The sequence below is a fragment of the Tachypleus tridentatus genome, chromosome 6, assembly GCF_004210375.1.
Source record: "Tachypleus tridentatus isolate NWPU-2018 chromosome 6, ASM421037v1, whole genome shotgun sequence".
Taxonomy (NCBI): Eukaryota; Metazoa; Arthropoda; class Merostomata; order Xiphosura; family Limulidae; genus Tachypleus; species Tachypleus tridentatus.
In genome coordinates, this window is record NC_134830.1 from 160931467 (window position 1) to 160949101 (window position 17635).

Genomic DNA, 17635 nt, shown 5'->3' on the forward strand with positions numbered 1-17635 from the left:
ATAGATAAGTAGTAATATGAACATATAACAGACAGTACTGTGCTATATTTATATAAATAGGTAGTAACATGAACATACAACAGACAGTACTGTGTTATATTTACACATATAGTAATAAGTAATAACTATATCATTTCAGTGTTAAAGAATATAAACAAAATATTGTAATTACCAAACTACAGAGTACAATAAATAAATCCTCCACATATAAAACTTAAGCCTAAATCCCGACAAAAAGATACCGTGGATTACTTGCTTGTTTGAAGTACATTTCACAGATTTGGGTCTCAACATATCTTTTCTTATACACCTTTGGGGAATTATTCAGCTACAACCCACACACGAAAATAATTCTATCGCGGTTCTTTAGTTTTCAAAGTTTGAATTAATTTTCTATAACCTTTATATTTTCAGAAATAAATTATTTGTAAAATAATTGTGTTATTCCAAGTGAAGATCACCCACGATAAGTTGTTTAACACAGATAATAATCCAATGTTTTTTTATCACCAGTTATACTTTAAATTTTTGCCAAACACGAATCTTTCGAAGGTTTTTTTTTAATCTGTTTAAATAAATGTTCAAAGACAATCAGAAGATTATTACCATTATTATCAGACGCTGGACTGTGAGGCTGATTTTCATACAAATTTTCTCTGAGTTTTTCACTTCTTTTGTTATAGACTTCTGTTAGGTGCTTGTCCTTAGTCTTGTTGCTTAGCAACTGGTCAATAATGGATGTTAGACGACTCTCTCTCCTGGGTTCAGGACTAGTGCTAGAGAAGAAACACACAAACATCACTAGAACAGATATAAACACGTGTTTAGAGAATTCATTTCAGTTTGTTGATAATGGAGATTAGGCTTAACGTTCCGTTACTTCAACGTGGGGTTGGAAAAAGAAAACGGATTAAAAATACGGAGGGTTTACGTATTCTTCTCCGTATGTAAGTAGACAGTATTTATTTGTTTCGGAAAATTCGAGTAATATTACACAATAGACTTGAGGGAAGGCAACTAATCAAAAGCACCTTCCGTCGCATCTTGAACAACTCTAACTAAATAGTGGGTTTAACTGTTATTCTTTTAACACGCCCACAGAATAAAATGCAGAGTGCAACTGTACGGCAACTGGACGTAAACCTTGGATCTAGTCAGGTACACTAAACACCAACCTAATAGTGGGTGAGAATTTAAAATAACTGGCCAATGATTATTTTATTAAGGATTTCAGCGCTTCTCGGTCAGACCTTCCAATTTTCCACTGGTTATTACGCATCATAATTTGAATATCGATTTGTAATGATCAGTTCCACACTAAAGACGTTTTAATTACCGTTTCATTCTACTCTTTGACCCACAACAGTTACAACAGTTGGGCACTCACGTAACGCTCCAATTATAGCTTATCAACAGAGTAACAACATAAATATAAAGACTAAGCCCTACGCTAGACTGCGTTACTGGTATTGTTTGTTTTATTTATTTCGCGCAAAGCTACACGAGGGCTATCTGCGCTAGCCGTCCCTGATTTAGCAGTGTAAGACTAGAGGAAATGCAGCTAGTCATCACTACCCACCGCCAACTCTTGAGCTACTCTTTTACAAACGAATAGTGAGATTGACCGTCACATATAACGCTCCCAAAGCTGAAAGGGTGGGCATATTTGGTGTTACGGAGGTGGATGTTATAGTTATACACACACATAGTGCACATTTAATGAATAATTATCTTATATTAATTTATGAACGAACTGAGTTTTAAGCATTAGCAAACAAAACCATTTTACTGAAACACCTGTAAACCTACTGTAAATGAAATGTTAGTCAATGTCTTGAACGCCACCTAGACATCAAGGCGTTGAGATTCCTTTCACTAAGCCTTGCCAAGATATTATTAAGTTCTGTTTATATTCTCACAGTATGCAAAATAAATACTAATTGTTACTAAATTTCCAGTGTTTCAGCTGTATTTACAAAGCTTAAATTCGAGATTCGATTCCTAGCGATGAACAGAGTGCAAACAGCTGACTGTGTTGCTTTGGAATAAAAATTAAGAACATTTTCAGGAAACTTATTTAACCCTAAATTTTTCAGAAACATTGTAGTATGTGTTTTGTTTTTTTATAGTAATGCCACATAGAGCTATCTGCTGAGCCCACCGAGGGGAATCGAACCCCTGATTTTAGCGTTGTAAATCCGTAGACTTACCGCTATACTAGCAGGGGGCAACACTGTAGTAAGTAAGGGCGTTTGTTTCAGAGCAAGGCCACGTTGGGGTATCTGCTGTGTCCTCTGCGGGGCATACATACAAAAAGGCTTTGATCACATCAGAAGAAACATATTTTACACATTTTGTATTTTGATATTAAACTGGTACATTACTGCCTTTCAGGTGACCTCTAACTTTCAGGTTTATGAAATATTTTCTGTTTTGCCAGAAGGTAAACCCGTTGTTAATAGTAGCAAAGATAAGTATTGCTAACACAGATTAAATAATAATTCTAAACAAAAAAAAAAAGACAAGCAAAACAGTGATGAAGAAACTTGTTGTCATGAAGTGATAAGAACTACTTATCTTCATAGAGAACAAACGTACAATTGTGTAAAATCAAATCGTTCACTTTAGCGTATAGACAGAGATATATATTCGGGAAATTCCACTGTGTTACATAATGTCTTATGGCCGGTTTCTCTCACACTTTTTTTATTTTTCGTACAAAGAACACGGTTAACCGATTTCCTCGTTTTAAAACTTCACGTCAGTGACTAAGGTTTGAACGATTTCAAAGGCTAGGTTAATATACTTGCCTGTTAATTCTTTAATACAAATCAGGTTGTTGGTGAGAGATCTCGTGACTGATAAGTTATTCTAGTGGTGATGAAATACTACCCTGATAAATACGTTGTTTACGAAATGAAGTTTCAGAGTTGTTACTCCTTGTGCTATAGAATGGAACGACAGAGTTATACAAACACTTAAGGCCTCATATTCCGTTAGAAAACACAATTACAAATGTAATTGTACCACTATTTGTTGATCTTGTGGAAGTTCACATTTGATCTCTTCATTTCTCTACTAAGGCTTTCTGCAGACACCTCTAATTTTGAGCAACTGCCCAGAGGGCCCAAAATGGCCAAGTGGTCGGGACGATCGACTCGGATGTGGGCAGTTTTATATCTTTCATAGTCCTATCCATATTAACAATCAGAAATTTCACTAAATATCTAAATACAATCTGGATGAAATATAGAAAATGTCACAAAATGTTAAAACACGAATTGGATGAATAAAGGAAAATTATAATGAGTATCAAGATACAAAAAAACCCGGATGTAAAATGGGAATTTAAAATGAGAAATTACACAATTGAAATATACGTGCAACATCAGTGCAAAAACACACGCAACATACAAAACCGATTTCTTTTCAAATTGCCCGGCATGGTCAAGTGTGTTAAGGCGTTCGACTCGTAATCTGAGGGTCGTAGGTTCGAATTCCCGTCACACCAAACATGTTCGACCTTTCAGCCGTGTTGACGTTATAATGTTACAGTCAATCCCACTATTTGTTGGTAAAAGAGCAGCCCAAGAGTTGGCGGTGGGTGGTGATGACTAGCTGCCTTTCCTCTAGTCTTAAACTGATAAATTAAGGGCGGCTAGCACAGACAGCCCTCGAGTAGCTTTGCACGAAATTCAAAAACAAAACAAACTCTTTAAATTTGAAAGAGCATTCATTGAAATATAATTTTAAATCTAGTTCATATTCTGCTGTTACTCTACTCAATGAAAATATTGCTATTACACAAAATTTACAATAAGACCTACAAAATGAGATATGATAATTGTCAATAACATATTTTAATGTATGCAAGTATTTAAAGAATAATTTCTAAAAAAAAACGAACACATACAAAACAGTCCTCCCCTATGTCTACCTGTACTTTATTACCTACAAATTCTCACGTGCTCTCAAGTACCAAAGACAGTCAATGACAACCGTCTAATTAGCTGTAGTAGTTTTCTGCAAAACCCAGAAGCTCTCACTAAGGGACAACGAGCGAGTGATGTTGTTCAAAACCCACGTCATTGTATCTTGTTTAGCCGGCAACATGACTAATAGAGGGTGAGACACAATCACATTGCTGGTTTGATTTTTTTTCTTTCTTTTTTAAGGTTGAAGGAAACGTCACGATTCCAATTAACATCAGCCCCACCACAACAGTTTGTAATTGTATTCACAAAACAATAAAAAGTGTAATGTATGGCAGGCAGTACAACTTAACCAAATTAATGTCGTTGCTCCGAGAGTAATGGGGTTTAATCAGGAAGCGACACTGAAGTTTAACGTTTCTTGTATTTAATTAACACTACACACTTGTCGTATTACAGATGTAATTAAAATAAAATGTTTCTTTTCCTTTTAAATGAATAACATGTTTTGAAAATCGGCTGTACAGTAAACGTCACCAACCCAAATAATTGCACGGACATCAATAACAATAATAAAAATATCGTAATAACAATCACCTCAAGGTTGAAACTTTTGAATTTCACTTATCTATATGTTTGAGTCGTTCGTGCGGTTTAGTTTGTTTTAAAATTTTCGCTCATTTCTATACATTGGACAAGCAGCCCAGAGACGTTCTTAATTTTAAACTGATAGACTGAAGAGAAGTTAGTTAACTATTCTCAGAGTTAACTCTTGGGCTATTTCTTTTGAATGAGAGTGGGGGATGATTGACTGTCAATCTTATAACGCATCTACAGCTTCAAAATGAAAACGCAGGTTCACAGTACAAGCAAGCTGGTCACGCCTCCATCCATTTGAAGAGGCCACACGCAGCAACATGTCATAGGCTAATCAGCTTACTGAACCTAGTGAAAACAACTTAGACTGTTGGGGTCACAAAAATCTGTTCTGAGGTCGAGTTTTCGAAACTCACATTTAATCATCACATGCCACCTTCATCATGATAACCATTTCTGTCACTTACGTACAACAGTGCTGTCACCTGGCGGATGTAACTCAGAGCAACGGTTCACAACCTCTCGTGGTTACGACCCATTTGTCAACATTGATTGCCATTTACGACAAGGTAAACAGCTACAGCGCACCTCCCCCCCAATTAAAACTAACAACACCTGGTTTACTAAATAAATAAATGAACTATTATCTATTTTCAAGATCTGTTTGCAACCGCTTCACACATTCCGATGACCCATTTTAGGTATTGGCTCACGGGTCGAAAAACACTGATTTAAATACTCCCATGTCTAAAGGTCAGTTTCACAGATGTGATGGTTTATACCAGTACTTCTGAACTGGGTGAATGGTTCACCCAGCAGTTAATGAGCTCAGAACCAGTGTGAATGAGTGTTATCAATTATAAAACAAATTCAAGAGCTCCCCCCCTCCAAAAAGTAATCAGTTATTATTATTTATTCTAGTTACAGTTTGATAAATACATGTATTTATTTTTACGTTGTAATTGTTCTACTTTGATGTATATTTAAATCATAACCTTACATTTCAATTTAATAGTTTTTATGGGGTGAATGAGCTATTGTGAAAAACTATGGAGGAAGGCGAATGATATTGGTAAAAGATAAGAGGAACTGCTTTGAATCTACGTAAACATTTCATTGGATAGAATGACGTAGCAAACTTGAGATGACGCAACACCAATAAGACGACGAGCCGGTTTGTCAGTTGGCGGTTTTTTTTTATAGGTTTCTAACCGTAACGCGCGTGTTTAATACGCGTGTTTTCTTACAGCAAAGCCACATCGAGCTATCTGTTGAGTCCACCGAGAGGAATCGAACCATTGATTTTAGCTTTGTAAATCCATAGACTTACCGCTGTACTAGCGGGGGACCCAACCGCCACTCTTTTTCAGTGCTAAATCTATACATCGATATTGTGCATTCAGTATTTTATCTACACATTTAAGAAATTGCCAATTTAATAACGCCAAAAAAACGTTAGTATCAACTCACTGGTCACTCATGTTAATTTAGAATTAGTTAGAGTAATTGCTAGAGCCAGTCGGATTATCGATCAATATATATATAAGGTTATATAGGAGTATTGTCTTGTTCAATTTATATAGCTATTACTCAGAGAGTAAGTTGACATTTCGGATGGGTTTGAAATGCATTAAGTTTTGATATATCTTAATGACATTCCAATCCTCAAATTACCAACTTATTTTTACAACGTTCATAACTGTTACACATTAAATACTTTCATGGCGTTGCTTGTTCTAACACTAATTTTAATAAATTGACCAACTGGGTGAAATCACCGACTTTATATGTGAAACACCTAGCGAACAATTAGTGGAATTAGGTAATGGTATTTTTATGTGTGCATTTTTGTGTGGGTCATTCATTATTAGAGACAAGGGAGTGTCTACCGCGATGGCACCTCCCTCTGGAGGGCCCTGTCCCAGGAACAGCCTATCTGAGACAGTCTTTTAAGACTTTAAAATATTCCGCATTATGACTCCAACTACAATTAAGGTGTTAATTTTTCTAACCCTACAAACTACCCCTTTGTCACTTCATATCCCCATATAAAATAAAATCCCAGAAACATCACTGATAAGAGAAGCTTTAAATCAAAGTCAAAAGGCCTAATGAGAAGGAAGCCAAATGGAGACATCATAGAACTGACGAATGATTTTCGAAGTTTGCGGATATGACGTCACTCTTCCTTTGTGCAATTTATGCGCGAGTCTTTTTTTTTATCCTAAAAGCAAGAGTTCTTTAATTATGTTTTATTTAGCTCTGATTAATAAAATATTTATTAAAAATATTTATTATCTTAAGCACGAGTCCAAGCCACAGACAGTACATAAAATAAAGTATTATTTTTCGTAATATCATATGAAGAGTTCGTCAAGGACTGCGCATGTCTAAAATGAATTTTGTTTTGTGTGTCTAATCACACGTAGACTGATTTTTATCCATTTTTCATGCTTGTTCGTTTGGTTTTGAATTTCGCGCAAAGCTGCACGAGGACTATCTGCACTAGCTGTCCCTAATTTAGCAGTATAAGACTAGAGAGAAGGTAACTAGTCATCACCACCCACAGCCAACTCTTGAGCTACTCTTTAACCAACGAACAGTGGGATTGACCGTGACATTATAACGCCCCCACGGCTGAAATGGCAAGCATGTCTGGTACGACCGGGATTCGAACCCGTGATTCTTGGATTACGAGTCGAGTGCCTTAACTACCTGGCCATGCCGGGGCCTGTTTTCTTGTAACATAACAAAGTGATATTTCTGATATCAAGACGAGGCTGTGTGAGTGGTTCGTGGCCTATTTCCGCAAAAACGCGCTCCACACTTTGGAGTTTTGGGTGTTATATTTAAAGATTGACGACCAATTCTTACTACCTGGCCATGCCGGGGCCTGTTTTCTTGTAACATAACAAAGTGATATTTCTGATATCAAGACGAGGCTGTGTGAGTGGTTCGTGGCCTATTTCCGCAAAAACGCGCTCCACACTTTGGAGTTTTGGGTTTTATATTTAAAGATTGACGACCAATTCTTACTATCTGGCCAGATAAGAGCAGTCCAAGATGTATTTGTGGGTGCTGTTAAGAAGATGATTTCTCTAGATCTAACCCATAATTTCAAAATTGGGTAGGTCTTGTTTGTTTGTTTGAATTTCGCGCAAAGCTACTCGAGGGCTACCTGCGCGGGTAGATCATGAACGATCAGCCCTTTGCGTGACTTTATGCAAATATATTGAAACAAATCAAATTCTTATCTCATTTGATGTAAAACTTCGAGGGCTATCTGCTGCTGTTCCTAGTTTTGAGCCAACGAACAGAGGAGATACAGCGAATCAGAATCTACCATCCAAACTAAGGGTTTGACTGTCATTCTTATAACGAACCAACAGCTTAGAGTCCGAGGTAAAGTTTGTGTTATCCCCACAGAAATATTCGCCAAACTTTAAACTAGTTTATCAATACCGAAATCTAGACTTATACCACAGGGCCAACCCACGCCCTCAGAAACAAACAAACAAAAAAGACCACATTCCAGATAGCAGTGTGAAAATAATTTCAGTTAACTTGTTATATTATAAGTGAGTTCTAAATCAAAGACTGAAAACAGGTATAAGTTAAGGTGTTCGATGTCACGTATTATTACCTGTTTGTTGCAAAGCGCAAAGCCACACAGTAAGACATCCGTGCTCTGGCCAACTTAAGTGGTTGTTGTTGTTTGTTTTAGAATAAAGACACATTGGGTTATTTACTGTGTATACAATAGGAAAATCAAACTCCGGACTTTAGCATTGTAAGCTCGTGTTTTTTTTTAACTTTGCGCAAAGCTCTCTGCGCTAGTTGTCCCTAATTTGGCTGTGAAAGACTAGAGGGAAGCCAGCTAGTCATTAATACCCACCTCTAACTCTTAGGCTGCTCTTTGATCAACGAATAGTACGATTGACCGCAGGACTATAACGCCTCCACAGTTGAAAGGTCGAATATGTTTGGTGTGACAGTAAACCCGCGACCCTCAGATTACAAGTCGAACGCTCTAACCACGTGGCCATGCCGGGCGACTTGTAAGTTGGTAAATGTCTCACCAGGGTACACCAATTTAATTGGTCATTTAGAATCCCGCGATGAAATATGTTTTTAGTATAATTATTTAAACGAATGTGTGGCTCATTTGTTATCAGAGACAGGACCATGGGAGAGGGGGGGATAACAGACTCTCAGCGGAGGGTTCTACTTTTCCCCCAACAAGGTAGTCTCTTTAAGACTAAGTGATTGGCGTTAAAACAAACTAGTTTAATTGTACTATTAATAATTTCTGTAAATCCGATTCGGAACGTGCTTACATACTTCTACTGATAACAGTCACATGTCTAGTCTACACCACAACAGCTGTTGCATGCAGTTCACGACACCGCTGTGTCTGTCGTATCTCAGCCAACTTGGTGACTTTTGGAGCCAGACGAAAGACCTTGTCGACATACGACATGGCAGACGTATGTGTTTAACATATTTTAACCAAATTATTTCGTGAAATAATAGAACTTTTTTTTTTATGCTAGGCTCAGCCAACTTTGATTTTAAAATGAAAGACGAAACTCCACCTACCGATTATTAATACAATTTTTTTTTTTTTTTTGTCTTTTGAGTCGTAGCAAAGGCAGCTCACGTTTTCAAATATTTACTCGAATGTTCTTTCCGAGGCAATTCGGTTTGCTGAGAACCGTTCCTTCGGTTTTTCTTGTATAAACGTTGATGAAGGCTTGATAATATATATTATTTTAAGCAAGTAATAAAAAAAGGACACAAATATATGCTTCCCACTATACACTGTATAATTTCTACAGAACCATTAAACAGAGGAAATTCAACAGTTCCCAAGGTAGTATTCTTCCCCTTCCCCTTCATTTTTTAATGTCATTGTCATGGTCTGAGACAATATCGTGGGATATCAACCAGAATCCAAACCTCAGACGGTCGAAAATAACACACCTGGTCGTAATACGGACCAGGTGATAAAAAATATAAAAAACCAAAGAGAACGACTGCCACTGAAAATAACAAGTCCAAATTGCTCCGAGGCAGGATACGATACGCCGTCGTGAACTGATGGGAAGGCGGATGTTGCTTTCTTATCTCTCGTGCAAAATATGATACTTATTCTCACAGAGGTTCAACTGTAATGTTTGTCACAAAGTGAACCGCCCATTTCCATAACGATGAAAGAGTAAGTGTCGCGTGAGAGAGATTGAAAACGAACGTGTAAAAAAGACTGGTACGATACGTCACTGTAGCCTGATAAAGGTCGTAAAGAAACTTCTTGTTGTACAATTACACACAAAAAACTATGAAGTTTTAATAAGTTTCAAAACTATGGACCTGCGAATTGAGGAAGAAACTTGAAACTTTACATTAGTATTAATGTTTGAGTTACTACTCATTTTATTTAACATCACAGTTTATAACATATCTATAAATGTTCAACGTGTTTGATATGCTAACTTTTTTTTTGTAAGTTGATTGTTATTTTTCAGTAATTTTCGTGATAATAGGTAAAACAATGGATGTAAATGAATGGACACGGTCCTGTGGCAAAGATTTTGATTTCGGAGCTGATTATCCGAGTTCGAATCAGTGCGATATCACGCAAGTTTCCTCATACTTGAAGTTGTGCATGCGTTATAAGAGTGAAAGTCAACTCTTTAGTGTGGATAGTTGTTGGTAGGGTGTGCTGCTGACTGGCTGCCTTTCCTCTGGCCAGTAGGCAGAAATAAGGGACAGTAGAAACTGACTTAGTAGCTTTACTCAAAATAAAAACAAGTTAATTCTCAGCAAATAGGCCCGGCATGGCCAGGTGGCTGAAGGAGAGGCGCTAGATTCGCTGTCTGCGAGTCACGGGTCCGAATTCCTTCCCACCAAATATGCTCGTCCTGTCAGCTGTGGGGGACGTCATAAGGTAACGGTCAATCCAATTATTCATTGGTAAAAAGAGTAGCCCAACAGTTGACGGTAGGTGGTGATGACTAGCTGCTTTCCCTCTAGTCTAAAACTGCTAAATTAGGGACGGCGAATGCAAGTAGCTTTACGAAAAATGCAAAAGACAAATAGCAACAAATAAATCGCCCTTACCCCTAAACAAGCAAATCGGTTTTCTCTGGAAATACGAAAGAAAAATATAACAAAGAAACAAACAAAAACAAGCTCAGTATTAAAGGATCTCATTTGATTTCAAACAAATGGGCTTTAACTCTGAAATAAACTAATTGTTATCTTCCCTGAAACACAGAGTAAAAACACACTTTTCCTGTGGTATCAGCTTTATTTATTAACTTCCTAATAATAATACGCGCATGCTCCTTTTCAAAATAGTATGCGATCGTTGATGTATGCATAGTTTCCCCTACAGGCTTTGCAAACTTATTTCGTTCATTGCACGAGAAAATGGAATATATTTAAGAAAATGTTGTTGTCTTGATGTGTTTATCTTGAAAGTCTAAGAGGAGATATGACCAGCCTTGATGTGTTTAATTTAACCTTGAAAACAGAAGCGGGAAGCGTGGTTAACATGGTTGATATTTCAGAATATCACCATTCTTGATGTGTTTAACCTTGAAAGCAGAAGCGGGAAGCGTGGTTAACATGGTTGATATTTCAGAATATCACCATTCTTGATGTGTTTAACCTTGAAAACAGAAGCGGGAAGCGTGGTTAACATGGTTGATATTTCAGAATATCACCATTCTTGATGTGTTTAACCTTGAAAACAGAAGCGGGAAGCGTGGTTAACATGGTTGATATTTCAGAATATCGCCATTCTTGATGTGTTTAACCTTGAAAACAGAAGCGGGAAGCGTGGTTAACATGGTTGATATTTCAGAATATCACCATTCTTGATGTGTTTAACCTTGAAAACAGAAGTGGGAAGCGTAGTTAGCATTGTTGATATATAAAAAGCCTTGTGTGATATATGTGTGATATATATATATAACACATTGTTATGTGTGTATGTGTACTTATATACTTTATAATACAAAACAAGCCTTAATCAAAGCCCTGCATTATGTGTTCTTGGATGTGCAACGTTTTGGATAAGGTTTGTCACGTATTATAAGTATGTTCTATTTCATCATAGACTCTGTTTTGTTTGTAACACAATCCTTCCTCTTGGAAGTATATATTAAATGTTTAGATAATTAATTATTAGAAATAACTATGTTTTTAAAACTCACACAAGTTTTTTTGTTTTTTTTATCGGTTGTACAGAGTAAAACGTTTGTCCACAACGTTTAACTAGGTTCACCAGGCATCATGATCAGGTGACAAACAAGATGCCAAGTAAACCTGATTGAACACTGTGAACAAAATAAACAAACGTTTTACTCCGTACAACCGATAAAAAATCTTGCATTATTGAGATAACGTTTATGCTTATATATATATATATGTTTGTGTTCATATTTTCAATAATTTTCATTTTCAATTTATGCACTAATCGAGAGATTTGATTTAAAAAGTTGTGAAAAAAATCGTTGAATATTTTAGAGGAGTTCTATGTATAGTAAACTGTACAAGACTTGAAAAGCTTTCGGATTGTGTCTGCCTGGACAGTAAGTAAGAATGTACAACGTGGAAATCCATGTTAGGTTTTGGTTTTCTTTTTTTGTACACTCCGAGCAAACGTGGGCTATAACACCTTCAAATTCAGTAAAATTGCGAGATTCTGAAGCCGTTGCTTGAATGTTATGGATATCACAGTTAAAATAGAAACAAATCGTATCGTTAACTTGGATATAATATATCTTTTGTATAACCAGTATGGTCAATTGTTGCAAGTTACTTAGATTAGATAAAATCACGTGATCTGCTAATCCACTCGAAAGAAACCTCTTACTGACTCAATCACGTGATCTTGTATAAAAATCCAATCATACGACATCTAATTTTATACACAATTATCTTAAATTGCAACTTATTACTAATAAGCAAGCACTTTGACGTTTCAGATTCGAAGCCTTACATTTATCTAATATACTTTTTTATTAATCTAACATTAATGTTTGTTTATTAGTTTTTGAATTTTGCACAAGGCTACACGAGGGCTATCTGCGCTAGTCGTCCCTAATTTAGTAGTGTAAGACGAGAGGGAATGCAGCTAGTCATCACCACCCACCGCCAACTCTTGGGCTACTCTTTTACCAACGAATAGTGGGATTGACCGTAACATTATAAGGCCCAACGGCTAAAAAGGCGAGCATGTTTGGTGCAACTTCAGATTACGAGTCGATTTCCTTAACCACCTGGCCATGCCGGGCCATTTATAAAGAAAACAACTTTTTGTGTCCTATTAGATAGAACTCTCAGCAAGAAAAAAAAAAGTTTAATTTCTCGAATAGCAAAATACGAAACTCTTAACAGTCACGAACTTTCACGAACAAATTAATCATGATATAATACTCGAAGCATGAAAACTAAGAGTGTGTGCGTGTGTGTGTTTTCTTATAGCAAGGCCCCCAGTGGCTCAGCGGTATGTCTGCGGACTTACAACACTAAAATCCGGTTTTCGATACCCGTGGTGAGCAGAGCACAGATAGACCATTGAGTAGTTTTGTACTTAATTCAAAACAACAACAACAACTCACAGCAAAGCCACATCGGTCTATCTGCTGAGCCCATCGGGGGTAGAATCGAACCCCTGATTTTAGCGTTGTAAGTCCGTAGACTTACCGCTGTACGAAACCTAAGAGAGATAAAACATGTTGAAATAAATAGAAGAATTGATGATCTTCAAGTACGGTAAGAAGACAGAACTATAATTAGGGGGCTGTATTGTTATTTCAAGAAGGTAAATAACGACTTTTGACGACGAAAGATTGGGAGTAGTTACAATATTCCGGTGCATAATAATTGCACGCTTGTCAAGACGGCCAACAGCAGTCCTTGGAGATACAACTTTGACTTTTTAATTACATTAATTAGGATATTTATTCCAAGCTACAATTTTGATAAATATATTTAAAAAAGGAAAGAATAAGGAACACGTTAAATGCAAAAAAAAAAAATTTGTTTGTCAAAATTCGTTTTTCCCTCGGTGTTCAATATAGCATTCAGCCAAGGTTATTAATAAATATGTTTATGTGCACTTCGCATGCAATATATTTTGTATCTTGAATCTGAACGGCAAATCGTGAGACATGCGCGTTGAACAGTCAAGCCAGAGACTAGAAGGTGGCCGGCATAGCTGTTGATAGGGTGGTTAGCGTGCTCGAATTATGAATCCTCGGATCCTTGGTTCGCGACTCGTTGCCGTTATACCCACTCTGTATTCTGGACCGCAAGTGTAATGTAAGAGTTACAATCAAGTTTCACTTATTGGCTAGAATAGAATAATTCAACAATTGGCGGAGGAGGGACTTGCTGTAAGTTGGACGCTTTCCCTTTAACTTGGAACTTCATTAATAAGGGCGGATATGCGCAGAAAACTTTAGTGTTGCTTTGCAGCAATAATTCTAAAACAAGCAAATAAATTAACCGAATAACTTAAACGACAGGATTTTTTTTTTTTTTCATAAAACGGCAAGCTAATTGTGCAGAACACGGTCAACGGCAAGTTTGTAGGGTTATAACGTTAACATTCGGAATAGGATTTTTACAGCGTTATCTCAGGAAGAACGTAAGAAAGTTATGTTGCGTTTAATAATGCATCTTACACCTATTACTACGCACTGTTAACGGAGAAACATTGCAAAATATAAAAATCCGTATTTAAAGGAGACTTTATTTTTTCGTTGCATTTTAACTTGTTAAAGTTGTAAAGTGATATAGGGTTGGCGTTTAGTTTAGTTCCAGTTAGAGGCCCCCTTCCCCGGTGCACTAAACATGCTCGCCCTTTCAGCCGTGGGAGCGTTATAATGTGACGGTCAATCCAACTATTCGTTGGTAAAAGAGTATTCCAAGAGTTGGCGGTGGGTGGTGATGACTAGCTGTCTTCCCTTTGGCGTTACACTGCTAAATTAGGGACGGTTAGCGCAGATAACCCTCGTGTAGCTTTGCGCGAAATTCAAAAACAATACAATAGAGGTCCCCCTGGTGAGTCAGAGGTAAGTTTACTGACTTTCAACACTAGAATATGGGATTAAGTTTCCTGCAGCGGACGGATACAGTCAATAATCAATGGTTTTGCGTTAGATCAACCCCATCAACAACACGTGTAATGTTTGATAATATTGTAACCAGTTCGAACTTATCAGAAAATTACGCTTTAAATGATGGAAGCTGGAGAAACATTAGAAGGTAATAGGCCTAATAATTATGATACAAATCACTTAGATTTCATATCCTTACCCCCTCTCACATTCGTCTTAACTTATCCATTACGGATTACATACTCAAAACGTGTAAAAAAATAGCGTTTCTTTTATCCAAAACCAGAACTTGTCAGCTAGGCTTAACAATGAGAAACAAAAAGTTCTTCCAAACGTCAATTATGTATGCACTATAAGTATTAGCGTCATATATTTATATTCGGTACTGCTGTATTTTATTTGAGTACGAAACGCTTTAATGTTGTTGTGATGAAACTGAACCTCAGTTACTTTAATTTAGTTTTCTTTTGCATAAATCTATGCAATCAGGCATTTGCGCTTTATCCACAGCGAGGAATCCTACTTCGAATTAACGCTGTGCCAATGGGGTACGCGAGCAATAGGATAGCCGTGAAATGGATTCCATATGACTTCAAAGTTTTCTAACGTGTCAGTGAGAGTTGATTTTCAGAAACACTAAGTGTCGACGGCAGAATTAAACTGGTTTCACTTTGATTATTATATTGCTAAAAACCGGGTTTGGATACCCGTAGTAAGCAGAGTACAGATTGCCCTTTGTGTAGCTTTGCTTAATAACAAACAACAACAAAAATCATAACTGGTTTACGCCGTTTCACTAAAAACTGTGCAAAGCACATGGATAATTTTGTACACTTATTATGAGCAATACTGAAACCTTGACTCCTGGTATAATCTCCTGGTAATAACCAGATAAGGCGTTCCAACCGCTTTTCTCGCGGACTTGAAAACTTCTGATCATGATGTGGGGAAAATCCCAAGTGACTTCTAAAGAGTCGCACGTGAGAAAGTTTCGGATACTGTTTTTTATTATTATTTGTTTCTACCCACTGTTATACAGACACAATATACCCACGTTTTATTCAAGGTAGAAACAGCCGTCGTTTATTAAAGCAGAATGACACGGTTTTGTTCCTGTTTTTAAAAACTTGTACTCTCAAATGTCTTGTAAACATCAAAGGAATGCATTCCAACGTAGTGTAGATATTTCAAGTTATGTGTAGAAAGTTATGTGGATGAAGACCTAGCAGTGAAAATGTCACTGGCTGTTGAAAGTCAGTCAGATAAGTGCCGATCTGAAGTTGAGGGGAAAGTATTGTTATGCGTGCTATTGGAGAACAAACTATACAACTGGTTCAGCCTCAAAGTGCTCGAGTCTTATGTAACATTATGTAAAGCACTTATAGCAGAACTGGTTTGAGAGTTTTCGCACAAAGCTACATAAAACTCAAACTGACCCTAATTCTGACCCAAGTGATAAAATAAAAGACAGTAATTCAACAACACCCACCGTCAACTCTTGGGCTATTCGCGTTTGATCGAGTAGTGGAATTTGACTGTCACTCTTGTAGCGCACCCATGGTCCTAAAGAGCGGGGCACGTTTTGTTTTTTCCGATAATGGGTTGGGAACCATCAATCCTCGGATTCAAAGTCGATTTACACATACAACTAGACACGCTTGGCCTCGCACGCGACATGAAAATCAAATCTAATTGTGACATAAAGTACAAAGTGGAAACCGTGAAATACCCTCTGGAGAACCCACTTTTACTGTTAATAGTGTCCCCTGGAAAACCCACGTTTTCTGCTAATAAAATATCCCTGAAGAACCTACGTTTGCTGCAAATAAAATATCCCTGGAGAACCCACATTTTCTGCTAATAATGTCCCCTACAGAATCCACTTTTGTTAATAAAATGTCCCTTGGAGAACCTATTTTTGCTGTTAATAAAGTGTTCCCTGGAGAATCCACTTCTGCTGCTAATAAAGGTCACTTAGTTGGAGGCCGCATGCAGATATTCCACCCATGAGGATGTATTTTACCTGTAACTCTCTCGTATGACTTGTGTCTTAATGTTATTAGTATGTCCTAAGTGTACTCAACATTCCATTTCCACACAGATTAAAGTCATATAATTTTATGTTAACTAAGAAAAGAGGGTAGACTATATATCACATTTCACATAGCGAGATGGACTTTTCAGGATGTTTCAATAAACCATCCAGTCCGTTGAGGACTCAGTAAACTAGCGCGAGTTCATTGCAATGTATTACTTATAACTGGATGCACAGAAGAAACTGATAAACTAATAAAGTGATACAGGAGGGAAAAAAATTAATTGGTTTGAATTTCGAGCAAAGTATCTCGAGGATTATCTGAGTTAGGCGTTCCTAATTTAACACTAATAGACTAGATGAAAGGCAGGTAGTAAACAACATCCACCGCCAACTTCTGGGCTACTCTTTTACCAGAGAATAGTGAAATTGACCATTATTTTATAATGCCCCCACGGCTGAAAGGGCAAGCATGTTCGGTGTGACGTAAGTGCGTCATTGTATTTGTTTGTTTGTTTTGAATTTCGCGCAAAGCTACTCAAGGGCTCTCTGCGCTAGCCGTCCTTAATTTAGTAGTGTAGGACTAGATGGAAGGCAGTTAGACATCACCACCCACCGCCAACTCTTGAGATACTCTTTTACCAACGATAGTGAAATTAACTGTCACATTATAACGCTCCCACGGCTGAAAGAGCGAGCATGGTTGGTGCGATGGGGATTTGAACCTGCGACCCTCAGATTATGAGTCAAACGCCTCAACCCACTTGTCCACGCCAGGCCATTTTCTAAGATGATCATCATGATATCTTAAAAATAAGTAACATTACAGTTTAAAGTTGCTAATTTTGGTTTAAAAACATGGAACAAGCCATGACGGTGGGCAGGCTATATCTAAACAATTTCAGATATGTTTTCAGTTGGATTTCGTCCTAAAATGG

General features: G+C 37.2%; 1 protein-coding gene across 6 annotated transcripts in view; it reads right to left on the minus strand.

Annotated features, from left to right (window-relative positions):
- LOC143254308 (uncharacterized) overlaps positions 1-17635 on the minus strand; it is a 405605-nt gene that overhangs the window by 140749 nt on the left and 247221 nt on the right. For all 6 annotated transcript variants that reach the window (XM_076509284.1, XM_076509279.1, XM_076509282.1 and 3 more), the window contains one exon: positions 607-776. In XM_076509284.1, the coding sequence (XP_076365399.1) occupies positions 607-776 (170 nt within the window). The remainder of the gene's footprint in view (positions 1-606; positions 777-17635) is intronic.